Source organism: Cucumis sativus, chromosome 7 (genome assembly GCF_000004075.3).
Source record: "Cucumis sativus cultivar 9930 chromosome 7, Cucumber_9930_V3, whole genome shotgun sequence".
NCBI classification, from domain to species: domain Eukaryota; kingdom Viridiplantae; phylum Streptophyta; class Magnoliopsida; order Cucurbitales; family Cucurbitaceae; genus Cucumis; species Cucumis sativus.
In genome coordinates, this window is record NC_026661.2 from 18,876,975 (window position 1) to 18,894,132 (window position 17,158).

Genomic DNA, 17,158 nt, shown 5'->3' on the forward strand with positions numbered 1-17,158 from the left:
AGTTTTAATGTCGGCAAGGAGCAAGAAATTACAAATTCATGGTGAAGGCCAACAGGGACTAGAGTGGGGTTTGAAATTAGGAGCAAGCAAAGAGAAAATGTCAAAATGACAAAAGAAAATCTTCGATATGATTGGTGGTGGTGTTTTAGATATTTTCCCTCTATGTAGTCATCTTCCTCCTTACTATTTGATTCCTAAATAAAAGGATTTCACATAGAGTATAGAAACTCGGCATAGCTCGGACTAGTAGAAATATAACAAAATCCCTTTGCAGCAATGGACAAAAAAACAAGCAACATTCCTCTGACAGACACTAAACATAGACAGTGATATCAATACAACACCTTTATTTCCCATTTTTTTCTTCATCAAACCATCCAACGATATATGTTTAGTCTAGCAGAGAAAGAGAGCACTTGAGCAATTGCTTAATGGATGTAAAACTACAGTCATACACTTAAAAGGGGAAGGAGAACATTTTGAGTTACAGATTAAGTTTACCTGCCAGATACCAGGAGTGCATTGCAAGACTACCAAATGCTAGGATATTAGCAAGAGAAGACAACCCATGAATCATCCCGAATTTCTTGTTCATTGCTGCAAGTTTTGGGTTCACTTTTGCAACTTCTACATTTTTTGACCATCCAACTTCCTCGCCAATGTTACTTTCCCTCTCCACTTTGTGTCTTTGTTTCATCAGCTGAAGAACAAGAATGGAAAGAACAGAAGAGATGGAGTTGAATTGTTTTATTGTAATATATTGAGATATAGGAAGTTCAAAGCAGGTAAAATTAGGATGAACAGAGAGAAGTGTGAGACTATCAAGCATATGAAGCATTGTGGTAGGTGTCTGGGATGGTGGCATTTTTTTATGAATTTGATCAATAACTTTCTATCTCTTACTTAATAATGATTTCCTGGCTCAAGAATGTAATGTAGTTCGGGAAATATGAATAACAATCACTACATTAATCAACAACAAAACAAGATTAAATAAAGCAATCGATAAGGCTTTGACACTTGACAGTAAAATTGTCAGCAAAAAGGCCTACAACCATGTGGACCACAAGTTCGATGATTGACTTATTTATGGTTCTAGCTTCAATGTCGTATGCCCTGTAAGTCTATCTCTCCATCTCGGTGTCTCATAAGTCAAATGAATTCTGAATTCCCTTCTCAGCTTTTTTTTCCATAAGTCTTATCTCTTCATCTCATTGTATTAGATGCTTTTGACTGGTCGTTGGCTTGCTTTGATAATATGTTTTAATTCTTGCATCTATTTTGGCTGGGCTTCCTCTAAATGATTCAAAGAAGATGGTTTGATTGGGTTTAGAGTTTTCCTTAGAGCTTTCCTTTGGACTCCATGGGGTGAGCGCAATAAACGTCTTTTCATAGATTCTTTTTCAGCTATTGATAATTTTATGGATTTGGTTATCTCAACAACTTTGTATGGGCAAAACCAAACACCCTGCTTTTCAGTTTTTCTTACCTTATTTCTAATTGAAATTTTTTATTGTAATCACCTTTAGGTGCTTTGGGATTCCCCTTATTTCTTCTCTTTCTCTTTTTTTTTTTTCTTTAAAAAGTTTTTTTTAAAATAAAAAACACTTTATGGTTGAGGCTTTGAGACAGACGGAGGATAAGTTGGATAGCTTTCCATATTCAGTCCTCTAACTACTCCATCTTCTTCATTCACAAGCCAAAAGAATTCGAGCCAGGTAGAGGGATAAGATGGGTCGGTCCTCTCTCTTCATCCAAGAATGGAAAAATAAATAAATAACTTAAGGAGGGCTTTTTAGAATGATGGAGTAGCGCATCTTTTCCATCTCCTACATAGGACTGCCACAAAATTTTCCTTTCTGAGTAGGAATGACAGTCTTATCAAGACTCTTTCCACCTTTTGCAAAACTTCGAGCCTTAAGATTAGAGAAAAAAAAAAGTATCTCATTTCGCATATTAGCTCCATGGGTAGGTTTTCCGCATTTTCTTCTTTTGACAGCATATAGTGAATAAAGGTTCAAATCACTGCAAGTATTCAAAATTTCAAAGCCTACTGCTAAGAGGGTTGAAGAGACATTGAGGGGCTTATGGGAGGGACTACGGAGTTCACAACCATGAAGGATAATTATTCTGTGCATATTTGTGGCCGTATGCAGGGGTGGGTTGAGGTTAGTAATATGGTGAGTAAGATCCTGGATTCCTAGCCTTCCAATAAGTACGGTAGTTTCTTGGGAAGAGTACAACTTGATGACAGAAGATGGTAACCAATAGCTTTGGGGTATGTTCTGTTCCGATGGATGAGACTCAAACCAAGTTTCTTTAGCTTCTCATCATAACCCTTGGAAGGCCACCATTTATGATCTTCACCAGTGCTTACATTTTCTGTTCCTTTTCTCAGCAAGCAAGAACATGTCCAAATTCAGAGAATGTATAGGTTGGCTCCACCCTCATGTTGTGGCCCACAGATCTAAATCTTTCTAAGAATGTTTCTATTACGTTATGCTACTTTCACATATCCCATCATTAAGGATCAACCTTTATCTGTTATTGTGGATGATTGGGAGGGGTATGCGTCTAATGGCATTGTTTCTCTATGCCTCACCTAAGTATAGCTATGCTATGTATATTCTATTTCCTTAGTCCTAGTTTGCTAGCATGTCATCTAAGATGTAATTGAACAATTTTGAAACCTGGGAGTCCGGTACCTAAACTTTCTGGAAATCTTGAATCACTGTACTACTTTGACATGATAATGTTGTGTACAAAAACTATTTCTTTCAATTGGAATTGTACATGAAAATAAAATTATGAAATTTGTCTCATTTTTTTCAGTACTTTTCCAACCTACAAAATAATATAGTCATATATTATTATTTTCATTTATATAATTGGCATAACAGTTAACAAGCAAGTTCGCTAAAAAATAATATACCAATTATTTTCATTTGACAAAGTATATAGTCATAACTCTGTGTTATGTGAAATATCAAATAAATATATACAAGTCTAAACTAGACCCCTTGCTAAGCTAATGTTTTAGTCCACTTGTTGAATATGTGATGTCGATTGTTTTCATTTTCCCCTAGTACTTGCTACGACCAAATGGCGAAAATATCAAAAGATGTTAATATAATATTGGCATGTAAAATGGCACTTATTAACAAATTTGTTATTGAAGCCTAAAAAGTAAATAATCGTCAATCTCTGGACATATTGTCATGATAATCCAAGATTAACATTTACCACCAACTGAAGGTAATTTGATTACTTCAATCTAAAATTTGGACATCATAAGATTACAAAGCATATTGGATTCTGAGAATTTCATAAAAGCATGGGAATCCATGATGATTTAGAGATTTCCAGGTTAGAACTTATAAGACATCAAATTAAACTCAAACAAACAAAGACTGAGTATTTAACGAGAGTTTAATTCCCTAGACCAATGTAAAATTGTGCCATCTTATACTCATTCAATATTCTTAAAAAAATATTCTCATTTACGTCAGAAGAGGTTGAGAAACGAAGTTACGGCAACTAAATAAAAGCTTTTTGATCCCTGTCCTGTTATGAAGTTAGGATTAAATCATAAGCACCAAGCCTTGTGAAACTATAGTCGCAACCTTAGGCTGTTTTGATAAGGCAAGGTCATAAGGTCGTGTTCATGGCATGAACTTTCCATTAAAACGTAAAATAAACCACGTGATACATGCTGTATCCAGAGGGTGAGATTTTTTTTCTTAATTATTATTTTTATTTAATGAGAAAGATAGTGAGAAGTGCACACAGACAAAATAGCACAACAGACATTTTCACATCAGAATAGTAATTATTTCAGGGGGGAAATTCCAGAAATACGAGAAATTACCTCAATTGTCATAGGTGTGAAGACAAACAGGTTGGCCAAATTAAAAGCAAACGCCGATATCAGAAACCCAAGCTGGTACCTCTCAGAAGTTTCTGCAGACTTCCATGGGTGAAGATAAGCAAAAGCTGCAACAGATGTGGCACAGCAAATCCCAACCATTGAGAAGTAGGCAGGGAACATCTTGCTTTGAAGATTGCCAAATTGGTGCCTCGGAAGATTCCTAAAATGGATATAGGGTTAAAGCAATTACTACCCAAAATGAAATATGCCACACCACTCGAAGATATTTCAGTGAGAACAAAAATAAACATTAAATCATGAACTTTATTTTCATGGAAATTCAATCTCAAGATACCCATTTCGATCACCCTAAATCTCGTCAATCCAATTGAAGTTATGTTTTCAAAACTGATGTGAACTCCAATTAAATAACTCAAAATCATAACAACCATTGAACACTGCCTCTAACAATTATGTAAGACATATCAAAAAAAAAAAAAAAAACTCCACTCAATTGAATTGACGCGCAAACAGTAACCCAATTCGCATTTCCTAAAAGTGTAAATTCCTCTTTGCTTGTCATCAGAGCAAAACAATCAGTTTTCTTTCTACTGAGAAGTGAAAGAAGGGGGCTTACTTGAACATGATGATGCCGCCAATGAAGGTGACCCATAGAGAGGCGCCCCAAGCGGTGGAATAGCTGAGAAGATGAGCTAATTTGAGATACATGGAAAGCTTGGGCGCATTGAAGGTTTTGGAGTTGGATCCGAAGGTCTCCGGCGAAAATACTACTCCTATAGCGAGAAAAACCACCGCCGTTAGGAACCGGGTCAACCACGCCATTTCTAGGTCTCTTGAGGCGATTTGTGTACAGAAGGAAATTGAAATTGAAGAAGAACTGAGCCGATGGGCGAGAAGAAGCAGAAGAAGGTAATGTCTATTAGTACTTGGTTGGTAAGCCAACGCAAATTTTCTTTTATTTTCTTTTCATTATTGTTGTTTTCCAAAATTTTGACCATATATTAAAGAAAAACTTAATAGATGGTCAAAAATATATTATTCAACAAATATTACATTTTCAAATATAATCCTCCAGTAAATTAACCAAAATATTTATCGTTCTATTAATATCTAGCATTAATGTATTCTTCAAGAAAGATAATCAATGATTTAGAAAATATGTCCTATTCAATTAGCTTGAAAACTACAGAGACTTGTTATTTATTTTGTAATTATGTTACAACTTTTGTGTATTGTTACATGGATTATCACTGGCTGATCCTATGTAGCACTCGTAAGAATACAACATTAACATTATCAGAGTAAATATGTGGTTGTAATATTTTTTTACATGGAATTTTTCTACTTTGTGTTTTATCTTTGATCTTTAGTCTTTTTTACTATCATTATTACACGTCTATTATTATTGTTTTCTTTTATTTTCTTAATGATTTTTATGTTTGTATGAAATACTTTCTTCCTTGTTGGATATTTTGTACGGTTGAGTTATCAAAAGTGTTTTGTTCGAACTTTTTTTTATCAAAAAATACAAAATACACTTCCTTTATTAAAGTTGATGCATTCTAAATAGAAATATATTCAGTCAATCCAATGTATAGCGATCAATTTGAAATTGTTATAGTGTAGTTGAACGAATCTAACTTTGGGTATCTATTATATATACATTGGTTCTTTAATATATTGTTACATTTAGTTTGTTATTAAACATAACTTTGATGCAGTCTTGTTTTTTTAACACAAAAAATTGATATAGTTGATTTTAACATTTGAAAGTGTCCATGTGTAAATTGCAAGAGGGGTTTGACCCCTATATTTTAAACAATATGTAAAGTGCAAGAGTTGTTATATCAACACTATCCATTAAAAGTTTTTGTTATATTTTGGTTTATTTAAAAATATTTCAATTTTAAAATCAAAACAAACCCATTAGTATAACAAATGAATTTCATATCAATTATACTTTGATATCCAATTACTTTTAATTAATCGGGTTAGTTTTAACACTTTAAATAATCGAAATCACATAAAAAAACTACTTTTTAATTATATAGTATGAAAATCATCTAAATTAACAATTTCACGTATTCTTAAATATTAATTGTTGAGAAATAATTATGTATCAAATTATTAATACAAACTATTAAACAATAGGATTTTTGCCGAAAAGAAAGTGTTAAAGAATAAAATTTTGAAATTTAAATAATACATATACAATAGAGAAGGTACCTTCGAATATAATAATTATAGTGAGAATAATATTAGCCAAAATTCAATTCAACTAACAATCCAACGGCTCGGCCTAATAATGAATTCGTTTGATTCAACGGTTCAACAGGGGACACGTGTCAAACATATGTATTAGAAACGTGGCAGAATCTCACGGAACCACAAATTTTAACCCTCCCGCCATTGGCACAAAAATCAAAAAGCAAAAAATTTCCCCACTTCCCTCCTTTTTCCACTACACTTTTCTCCCTCTCCTCTATCTTTCTCCATCTCTTTGTCGCCATTATTCAAACTTCCACTGCAAGATTCACTCTCAATCAACAAAACCGCTCACTGATTCTCCTCCATATCCACACTTCCAAAGATCTTCACCAGGTTCTCACTCTCCATCTACCGCCGCCAATTCAAGTTTTGCACACTGATGTTTTCCCCCCTCTCTAGCTTCCTAGGGCATTGTTTCTTCAATCGTATTTGACTTGCCGATGGAAATTGATTATTCCCGCCAACCGTTCCTAGGTGTTCACTTTGTTCTCTTTGGGTTCAATATTGTTGATGAGAAACAGGTATTTCGTTTCTTCGTCTTTTTTCACTCTCTGTTGGTTTATTGTTTTGTTACTTGAAGAATTTGTTTCGAGCTTTATTTTATTGTTTTTATCTCCTTTTTAGGTTCGGTCTAAGCTAATTGATGGCGGAGGGGTTGATGTTGGTCAGTATGGACCGAGTTGTAGTCATGTGATCGTGGACAAGAATAAGATTGTTTATGTAAATCTTACGTCATTTCCTAGTCAATTTGTCAATTGGTTTTTTAGTTTTCACGGTTTTTATGTAACTAGCTGCGATGTTGCACTGCAACGCTGCCTTGTGAATTTAGTTTCACTGTTTCTGTATGATTTGTAGGACGATCCGGTTTGTGTTGCTGCTCGAAATGATGGCAAGTTGCTTGTCACGGGGTTATGGGTTGATCATAGATATGATTCTGGGTTGCTTGCTGATGCTACTTCGGTGGGTTCTTAACTCAATTATTTTATTTATTTATGATTTTTTCACATTGTTCTGCGTTTAATTGGAATGGTTGTCTCTGTATTTAAGTACTCTGCTTCCATGGTTCTCGAATACGGGTCACATTATTGCATATAGCATAAGCAAATGTTTCATGAATTTCTCATGCCAATGTTGTTGGATTGAAGCTTTTAATATGGAAATACATTTGACTGTGAACTTCAAAAGACACTGTTATTAATTGAATGCAGATGATAAAATTTCTGTGTTGTTATTTATTTTTCGATTATAGTTCCGCTCAATACAATTACGTTCACGGGGAAATGAGAAGTTCCTTTGGTAAATTGGGATTTTGAGAATTCTCGAGTTTCTTTAATCTATGTTCTATATCTTTAATCTTTGTTATCAGCATATTTACAGGTCTATCTTGTTAGCCTTTTAACAGGTATTGTACAGACCGTTAAGGGAACTGAATGGAATCCCAGGGGCTAAAAGTTTGGTAATGTGCTTGACTGGGTACCAGCGACAGGATAGAGATGATGTTATGGTATCGACTATATCCCTTCTCTATTTTCTTTTGCCCGACCAGTGATTAATTATTGGCTATTTTTGTTAGAATCTTACAATTGCTTTTTATGTACCTCGCAGACAATGGTTGGCTTGATAGGTGCTCAATTCTCTAAGCCATTGGTGGCAAACAAGGTTACCCACCTCATATGTTACAAATTTGAAGGTACGTCTATCTTGATACCCATCCTTTCTTAGAGTTTATATTTCCCTTAGTTACTTTTCACTCTTGACTGTCTCGAGCAAAGATTTGATGTCAGTGAGTTAATACTGAACATTTTCAGGATTTTTGGAGTTAAGTACTTTCCATTCAAGAAGTGACATTCTTGCTTCATTAGCTATTGATTCTTTTGATCCAATATATTAATATAAGTGGATCTAATACTTCTGGCTTCTAAAATACGTGGTTAAAAGATTCAATTATTTGATAATTTGGGCAAAATGGGAATGCTGTATTAGGTTTCTTGTCTATCTATGGATTTCATTCCAAGTCAAACATATAAATGTCCTGTCTATACTTATGATTTATCAGTTCATGTTAGTTTCTTTCGGAATTAGGCATGTTTTATGCATTAAACAAATAGTTTGCTAGATTATCTCGTTAGTTAATGGGCAATTTCTCATATTTGTTTGTTCCAAAATCTCAAGGGATGTGTGGATGAGTTATAAAATTTATGCTAAAAAGATTAGTTTTATGTAATTTATTTACATGGGTTGATGTGAAATTTATTATTGTTCATGAGCAAATGTAATATACGATTTACACTCAACTTCCTAACATTAGATTACATAAGTTTAATGGGGTATTTGGTTTGTGTCAAGTTTGAAATGCGGTATTTAATTTGTGAGCAGGACTCCTCTTAAGTTCTTTTGATTTGATTTTATTTTTATGTTGATTTGTTATTCAATTTATCAAAGAGAGTGAATCATTGTAATTCCATGTACAGGGGACAAATATGAGCTTGCTAAAAGACTGAGGACCATCAAGCTTGTCAATCATCGTTGGCTGGAAGACAGGTGCTTTTGTTTGTGTTCCCTTGTCAATTCCTATAATATCAACTCATTTTCATGTGTTCTGTAAAAAAAATATAGCTTTTTGTTTATTTATTTGACTTGTAACTCATTTCTCCTCAGCTTGAGAGAATGGATGTTACTTCCAGAATCTAATTACAACATAAGGTACGTGGGCGAATTGTCTTGGTCACAACGCATAACATTCCTGCATTGACGCAATTATTTGTTTCGTTTGCTTGGCTCCTTTAATTTATGGAGTTTTATTACGTCTATTAAAATAACCAAGGATCTGAATTATGTGATGTCATTTCATACTCTTGTTATGAGGGATATTTTTTGGGTTTCAGTAATCTTTAATGAAATTGCCTTCGTATGATAGAGGATACCACCCTTTGTTTGCAAATTGCAGAATCTTTAATGAAATTGCAGAATATATTGCTAGGTGTAGCTTATCGGGGTGCTAACTGATGTATGCGTCCAAATATCTGGGTGTCTCTCCAAATATCTGTACTATGTTCTTCGCATGCTAGCCTGCTGAGATTAAATTACTGTTTTCTTAATATATCCATTCACGTTCTCAATTCTCTTGCGTTTCTCCACAGTGGATATGACATGGAGATGCTTGAAGCTGAGGCTAAGGATTCTGAAGAGGAATCTAACAGCGGCATCACCAAACATTTTGCAATGAGAAACACCAAGAGTCCTGACAAAATGAAATTTGGTTTACATTCAACCAGTGTAATATCTAATACAGTGCCAGCTTCAAAGACATTGGATGAGCGCACAAGCTTTTCTGATACTAAGAGCATGTTGACAGTTCCTACTACCAACACTGAATTTATTCCTTCTGGAAAGTTTGATAAGTATGATGAGGTCAGAGGACCAATTTGTCAGGAAGTTGATGTTTTTAGTACTCCTTGGGATTCCGTGCCATTTAACATGCATACGACAACTTCTGAATCTGAGAAGCAGAAGGTGAAAAATGAGGCGGTGACAAGTCCATCAAATGCAGCGAGGTCCCCGCAACTGTGTGCTACCAGTTACTCTAGGAGAACCCCATTGAAGTCGCCACTTCCACTGTTTTCTGGAGAAAGATTGGAAAGAGCTGATGCCTCTTGTAAAATTGCAACAGGTGAAATAAAAGATGCTATTGGTGTTGATGTGTCGTTAGAAAAGATGGAGCAAGTAACTTATGCTACTTTCTCTGGCCATGAACAAAATTCTTCGAAGGGAACTGATTTATTTGGTACAGGAGATTCAAATGCTGGATTGCCACTGAAAAAAAATTCAGATGTATCTTATGACGTCCCTCGATCTCATTCGATGAGTGAGAACACAAAATCATGCACCTTGAATAACCCCTCCACAGATGAAAAAGTTTTAGGATTGGAAATGAGTCGTGTTTCTTTAAACCATGATGATTCTGATAAGCGTCGTGCTAAGACCTTGCAGCATAGTAGGGGCAGTACTGACACCTCTAGTCCTATTAAGAAACCATTGATATGTGACCTACCTTTCGGCAACAGTGTTCGCTCTCCAACTGAAGATGTTGCTGGAGGCAGCTTGAAGACTCCTCGAACTCCCTTCCAGATATCAGGAAAAGACCTCTCACCTGACAAGCCCAACAAGCCAATTCATGATTGTGAAATTTCTGGAGATTTGGTTGGAAAAACTAAAGAAACAGATAGGCAGCAGAATGGTGTTTTGGCTGCACCTGAAAGTGATAGTGGTACCAAGGTTACGAAAACGAAATCAGCCTCGCCCAGTAGTTTGAATTCTTCTGTTCTTCAAAATAATAATTTGCAATCCAAACCACAAAGAATCAAGATGTTTGCCAAAAAGAGCTTGGGTTCGAGACCAAAGTTGGGCAGTGGCAGTCACAGGGGTTCTATTCTCTCGAGTAAAACCACTTCCTTGAACGATTCAGTTTCTTCATCTTGTGGGAATGGTGAAAAACTCTTTAGCTCATCACCTCAGGATGTCAGTATTGGAGTGAAAAAGGTTGTGAAGACAGCAGATAAGGGGGACTTTTCTCATAAATATGAAGTCATGGATGAAGATGACAAAACTTCTGATCCAGAAAATAAAGAAGATTTTGAGCATCGAATGATGGATACGGAAAATTTTAAGGAAGTTCCACAAATAAGTGATGGTGAAAAGGTTGCAAAAGAGATTGCATCTGGAGTGAAACGTAACAGTAGTGCTAGTGTGCTTAATGATACGATTCCTTCAGGTACGCTAAAAGAAGTGATTGAACGCAAAGCACCCCTTTCCATCGGAAATGTACAGCTGGATGAATTAAGACTAGAAGATGAGAAATCAAAATTGAATGTGGGGGATAGAGGTCCAACAGAGGAAAAAATGTTGATAAATTCTTCTAAAGCGAAATCAAAACAAGGCAAGGTTTGTAAGGCACCTGCCCGTGAGAAAAATGGGAAGACTGGGAAGAAACCTCAGTTGGTTGCTGCAGGGCTTAATACTGAAGTCCATACAATACACGATTATATTTCAGAGAAGGTAAATGTACCATGCGAAGCCATGGATGAAGATGACAAAACCTTTGATGTAGAAAATAAAGAAGCAGATTTTGAGCAGCAAATGATGGATATGGAGAATTTTAATGGAGTTCCGCTGATGATTGATGATGATAAGCTAGAGAAAGAGATTGCATCTGGAGTGAAATGTAACAATAGCTCTAGAGTGCTTGATGATACGATTCCTTCAGGTACACTGGAAGAAGTGATTGAGCCCAAAGCTCCAGTTTCCATCGGAAATGTACAGCTGGATGAATTAAGTCTAGAAGATGAGCAATCAAAATTGAATGTGGGGGATAGAAGTCCAACGGAGGAAAAAATGTTGAAAAACTCTAAAGAAAAATCTAAACAAGGTAAGGTTTGTAAAGCACCTTCCCGTAAGAAAAATGTGAAGACTGGGAAGAAACCTCAGTTGGTTGCTGCAGGGCTTAATACTGAAGTCCATACAATACCCGATCATAAGTCAGAGAAGGAAAATGTACCATGTGATGTTGGTGACAAAAATAGTCATATTGTCAAGCATTTTGACAAAATTACAGTTAAGTCTAATACAAAGCAAAGAAAGGTCACTAAAAAATCTTCTGAGATCAGTGCCAATTCTTCCATGGAAATTGAGGAAGTTTTGAGTGAAGTAAAACCTGAACCTATGTGTTTTATCTTGAGTGGACATCGTCTTGAAAGGAAGGAGTTTCAGAAAGTAATAAAGCATTTGAGAGGAAGGGTTTGTAGAGACTCTCATCAATGGTCATATCAGGCTACACATTTCATAGCCCCCGATCCAGTCCGTAGAACTGAAAAGTTTTTTTCGGCTGCAGCATCTGGAAGGTACACGTTTCTTCCGTCAATTGTGTTCTTTAAGGTTTTATGAAATTCAAAGATCAAGTAAATAAGTGATGGAGGTATTATTTTTGGTCTTTTCATGTATGAAACTTAGAAGTGAATTGTCGTATGTTACTTCTTAAAAACTTAGTTTACGTAAAAGATCTGAAGTACAGGGTTCTTTGTTGCAGGTGGATTCTCAAATCTGATTATCTAACAGATAGTAGTCAGGCTGGAAAACTCTTGGATGTGGAGCCTTATGAATGGTACAAAAAAGGCCTCACTGAAGACGGTGCAATCAATTTGGAAGCTCCTAGGAAATGGCGGCTCTTGAGGGAGAAAACAGGTCATGGTGCGTTCTATGGAATGCGTATTATCATATACGGGGAATGTATTGCTCCACCTCTGGTACGTTTGCTATCCTACAATACAGCCACTCAAGTTGTAACTGTAATGCTCCTTTCAATCATTACGATATTTGTTATTTTGACATACACATCATCCGCCAACCATGAAACAGGATACTCTCAAGCGTGCTGTGAAGGCTGGAGATGGAACAATACTAGCCACATCTCCACCTTATACTAAATTCCTCAAGTCTGGAGTTGATTTTGCTGTCGTTGGTCCTGGCATGCCACGTGCTGATACATGGGTACAAGAGTTCTTAAACAATGAGATACCCTGTGTAGCGGCTGATTACTTGGTTGAGTATGTGTGCAAACCTGGTTATCCTCTTGATAAACATGTTTTGTACAATACTCATGCGTGGGCGGAAAGATCTTTTAGCAACCTTCAGAGTAAAGCAGAAGAAGTTGCTGAAGACTTAAGCTCACAGGATGATTGTTCTGATAATGATATAGCCTGCCAAGAATGCGGATCCCGCGATAGAGGTGAAGTTATGCTCATTTGCGGTAATGAAGATGGTTCTAGTGGTTGCGGAATTGGCATGCATACAGATTGCTGCAATCCTCCATTACTGGATATTCCAGAGGGTGATTGGTTTTGTTCAGACTGTATTAACAGTAGAAACAGCAATTCTTCGAATAAAAGGAAAAAGGGAGTCTCAGTTAAGAGAAAGTGATATTTGATTTTGCATAATAATTTTAATTATCGGGAAAGTTATTTTAGTTTAAATCTTGTATATTTTCATCTTGCTTAAACAAATGAAGTTGATTGTATTATTCCAGGTCTTTTAGATGCCTCAGGGAATTTACTCAATTGATGATCTGCTGGGGTTTGAATCATTTTCTCCACTCATTCAGGTTTGCAAGCTCTTTACTTTGCATGCTTGGTGGTAACGGTAACGATTCATCATGCCAGGGTTTTACATAGGTTGCCATCCTTCAATCCTCTTGGCTTATGATTTGAGTTAGCCTCTCCCTCTCTCTCGTCTAATAAGTTTACACGTTTGTTTTAATGTTAGTCATGCCTTGATATTTGCATGAATTTATGAACGATTTAAGTTTATGCATCCACGTTCTTTCGTAAAATGTTGAGTTAAAAACATGTAAGGTTGGAGATTTGAACTTTCTGAGTCATAGGTTGAAGATATATGCTTTAACAAGTTGGAATTGTGCCCATGTAGGTGAGAATTTGAACCTATCTTTAGGGTTTGTAATTTTCTTTTAATTGTAATTATGCTATGCTATGTTGGATTAATAGAATCTTGTGTGATATTTGCATAATTTAGGTCAGAAATCTTGTGCAATGTGTACACATGTATTAGTTTAAATTGAACATAAGTGACTTAAAATCAATTTTACATATACTAATGACTTACTAGAAACTAAATTAAGTATTATGAAAAGGGTGAGAATTGGAACAAAATATATTGAAGTAAAATACTGAAATAATTTCTGATTTAAGAATTAAAGTTTAGGGATTCAAGAAAGATTTGACTTACATGTGGATTGAAATTGTTATTATTTTGCAATAACTTGACGGTTTTCTTAAAAATTGCTTTTGGGTTATTTAAGAATTGAAGTTTAGGGTTCATATGTAAGTAAGAGGTGTTGTGAATAGTGAAATTTCTTTCACTTTTGTAATATATGGTGGCAGTTTCTTTAAATAGGAAAGTATAGAAAGAGTAGGCCTTTTGTTTTCTTGGTTTTGTGGAAACTTCTTGGGTCCCATCAGCCTTTTTATCATAAAACAACTAACTCTTCCTATCATATCTGCAGACTTCCTAAAGATATATTAGGTTCTATGACTTGGATGTACCCAACCTGATTGTATTTATGGGTGACCTCATTTCTATATATTTATATATATATATTTCACTCAAATTTGGAAACTTTTGCTATTCAAATATTATTTTAAAATGTAAAGTTGATGTGTTAATAGTGAAGGGTTCAACCTATTTCTAAAGGGGTAAGTAGGGTAGCTTGTCTCTACTACTACTCACTTTGAATTTCATTACAACTAGCATCTTTTTTCTTTTCTTCTATTAGTTATTGACATGCATTATCATTATTATTATTTACAATGGTTGTTTTCCTAATTAAAAAAATTGTGGGTATTAATTCATTTTTTCCCCATGGTTTACCCTGTCTTACGGTGGTGTATGTCAGTCACCATTTGAGGGGAAAAAATGAAAGAATTTCCCCCTAATGAGATCTCTACATGCTTACTTGCATCAATTTATTCAACTCTTGAATTAACTATGGGTGTGTTTGGATTGGATGGATGAGAATTTGGAATTTGGTTTATGTTTTTTAATTATTAGTGTAGTAGATTAGTCAATTCCGTTTCTGATAATATTTTCTTTGGATCTAGTTATCCAAATATGCAAATTCAATTTTATATTTGAATTTGAATTTTATAATGAAGAAATATATTAAACAAGGATAAAACCGTTTAAGAAGATATACACCTTTTTAATATTTGAAATATGTACTGTGTAAGGTGTTATAAAATATATAATGTTACAGAAGAATAATAATATAATTTTTACATCAAATATATTTCATAAACAACTTAACAATGGCTTATTGTTAACCGATATTATAGTATCAAACATATTTAACCTTTTGATTCAAAGATATAATAGTATGTTAGTCAGATTAAATAGTAAATTTTATAATGATTTATTTAAATGTCATTTCAAATAAAATACTAAAAAGTTGTATTACTATTTCAACATCTCAAAGTAGATTGCATAATCTTTGATTAATTACTATATCAGCTCAAAATATCCGTATGCTTATTCCTCTGACCTTTCCCTTTATCTACTTGCCATCCAAAATCTTAACAAAAGAAGAAAAATAAATGCACCTTTTGAACAAGAAAAGAATGCAAAGAAATTTACCAATCTTTTCCGTTGTTTAAAGCTGAGAAAAAGGATGGTAAAAAGTAATTATAAAAAACAAGTGTACCAGTAAAGGTAAGGGAAAAAAGAGTCGAAAGTTTTTCACCCACCAAAATTACTCCTTCCTACTATTTACTTTGAGTTCAATTCCAATTCTTACTTGCTGCTCAATCTTTTTTAACAGTCAATATTCGTAAATTTATTTCATGCACATTCATTACACCTTGTTAGTTAATAGTTATGCAAATCAATGCATAAATTCATAAAATATTATATCATACTTAATTAGGGCTAATTTTGTAAATATCAACTCAAGAATTAGGAAACCAATAGAATAAAACTTGACTGTGAGTAAACAAAATCAAATTTAAACCAAAAAAAAGGAAGAAGGAATTACCATATGAGACCTGAAAAGACCATGTTTATACCATCTCTTCTAAAGAAATAATTTACCTAAATGAAAACACTTTCTTACATTTACAATTATTTCGAAACAAACTCTTTTCAAGACATGGTTTATTTAATTTAATTTCTTTTTAATATAAAAGACCCATTTTCAGATCTCATACAATTCAAACAACCTTAAAAAAATACCCAAAGAAGTGAATTAAAAAAAAAAATCCCTTTTGTCACACACACACACATTCTATATAGTTTGAATGAAAGTTAATTTTTTTTTGTGTGTGTTTGATTTGGAATGATTTGAAATTGTGTAATGTGAAAAGAATTTGTCAGATCTTCCCATTACACCAAAGCAGCTCTGTTTTTGACCAAAACCCATAAACCCCATAATAATAATATTATTAATTTTGAATAATAGTTTAGAGAAGAAAAAGAAAAAAGAAAAGATAGAGAGAGAGAGAGATGCACATGAGATGATAGCATCACATGGTGTAACTGACATCATCATAACTGGCCACGACCTCCATTTCTCATTAACATTCATACATCACGTGTTCCTTCCCCCTTTCTTTCTAACCCCTCCTCCTTTCCCTTATTTATAAAAACACCCCTACTCTTTCTCTTATTTCCACTTCCTCAAATAATAATCCAAAAATATTTACACTTCTTACATATAAATATTTGTCTTTCCTTCTTTAGTTTTAAATATGTTTTTCTAAAAATCAATTCCATCCTACATTTTAAAAATGTATGATTTTAGTTATTGCAAATCGTAAATGTTCCTAATGAAGTAAGATTATACTCTTTAACTTTTTAACGTTAGAGTGTAAGTTTTTAAATTTATTCAAATTTAAAAATTGAATCCTCGTGGTTTGAGAATTTAATTTTCGTCGGTCTAATTTTTGTAATTACTGTAAGCTTGAGTGTTCAATTTAAGTTTAGGAAATTAATTGTTATTCTTGAAAGTTTAAAAGTGTAATTACAATTCATATACTTTACGGTTGATTTTTACAAATTGTCATTTTAATTTTTATAAGTAAAAAATAAAAAAGATATTTTTTTTAAATTTTTTTTGTTGTTCCATATTCTTGCTTTTATTTGCATTTGTACAAATTGATGATTGAGAGATCTAAATTCAAAGCCTCTTGTTCTCTCAATACATGTAGATGAAAGTTAAACTAATTAAATATATTTTTAAGTCATCCAGATTTTAGAAGTAGATGAATGTAATTCAATAATAGGGTTAAATATTTACAAAATTATTTTTTATAAAATAATATTTTAAATAATTTTGTGACAATTCAAAATAATTTTTTAAACAATTAATATAAGAAAAGTTAGTTCATAAATCAATTGTTGATACCTATTTTAATAGATTTAAGAACTAAAGAAAAAGAAAAA

General features: G+C 33.9%; 2 protein-coding genes across 3 annotated transcripts; one reads left to right on the plus strand and one right to left on the minus strand.

The window, feature by feature from the left end:
- Positions 1 to 244: 244 nt before the first annotated feature.
- LOC101222619 (transmembrane protein 205) lies at positions 245 to 4,878 on the minus strand. The gene is made up of 3 exons (XM_011661087.2): positions 4,506 to 4,878; positions 3,869 to 4,088; positions 245 to 700 (listed from the first exon to the last, which is right to left on the minus strand). Exons 1-3 carry the CDS (start codon positions 4,709 to 4,711, stop codon positions 485 to 487), a joined length of 642 nt encoding a protein of 213 aa, XP_011659389.1. The 5' UTR covers positions 4,712 to 4,878; the 3' UTR covers positions 245 to 484.
- A 1,457-nt stretch (positions 4,879 to 6,335) lies between these two features.
- On the plus strand, positions 6,336 to 13,305 carry LOC101219784 (BRCT domain-containing protein At4g02110). 2 transcript variants are annotated; one of them, XM_004136108.3, is made up of 10 exons: positions 6,336 to 6,678; positions 6,782 to 6,877; positions 7,013 to 7,117; positions 7,560 to 7,661; positions 7,763 to 7,847; positions 8,629 to 8,698; positions 8,816 to 8,860; positions 9,298 to 12,054; positions 12,240 to 12,456; positions 12,569 to 13,305. In XM_004136108.3, exons 1-10 carry the CDS (start codon positions 6,598 to 6,600, stop codon positions 13,127 to 13,129), a joined length of 4,119 nt encoding a protein of 1,372 aa, XP_004136156.1. In that variant the 5' UTR covers positions 6,336 to 6,597; the 3' UTR covers positions 13,130 to 13,305. The 2 variants fall into 2 exon arrangements, with proteins under 2 accessions (XP_004136156.1, XP_011659390.1); XM_011661088.2 differs by lacking the exons at positions 6,336 to 6,678; positions 6,782 to 6,877 and having other exon boundaries at positions 7,549 to 7,661.
- Positions 13,306 to 17,158: the final 3,853 nt, after the last annotated feature.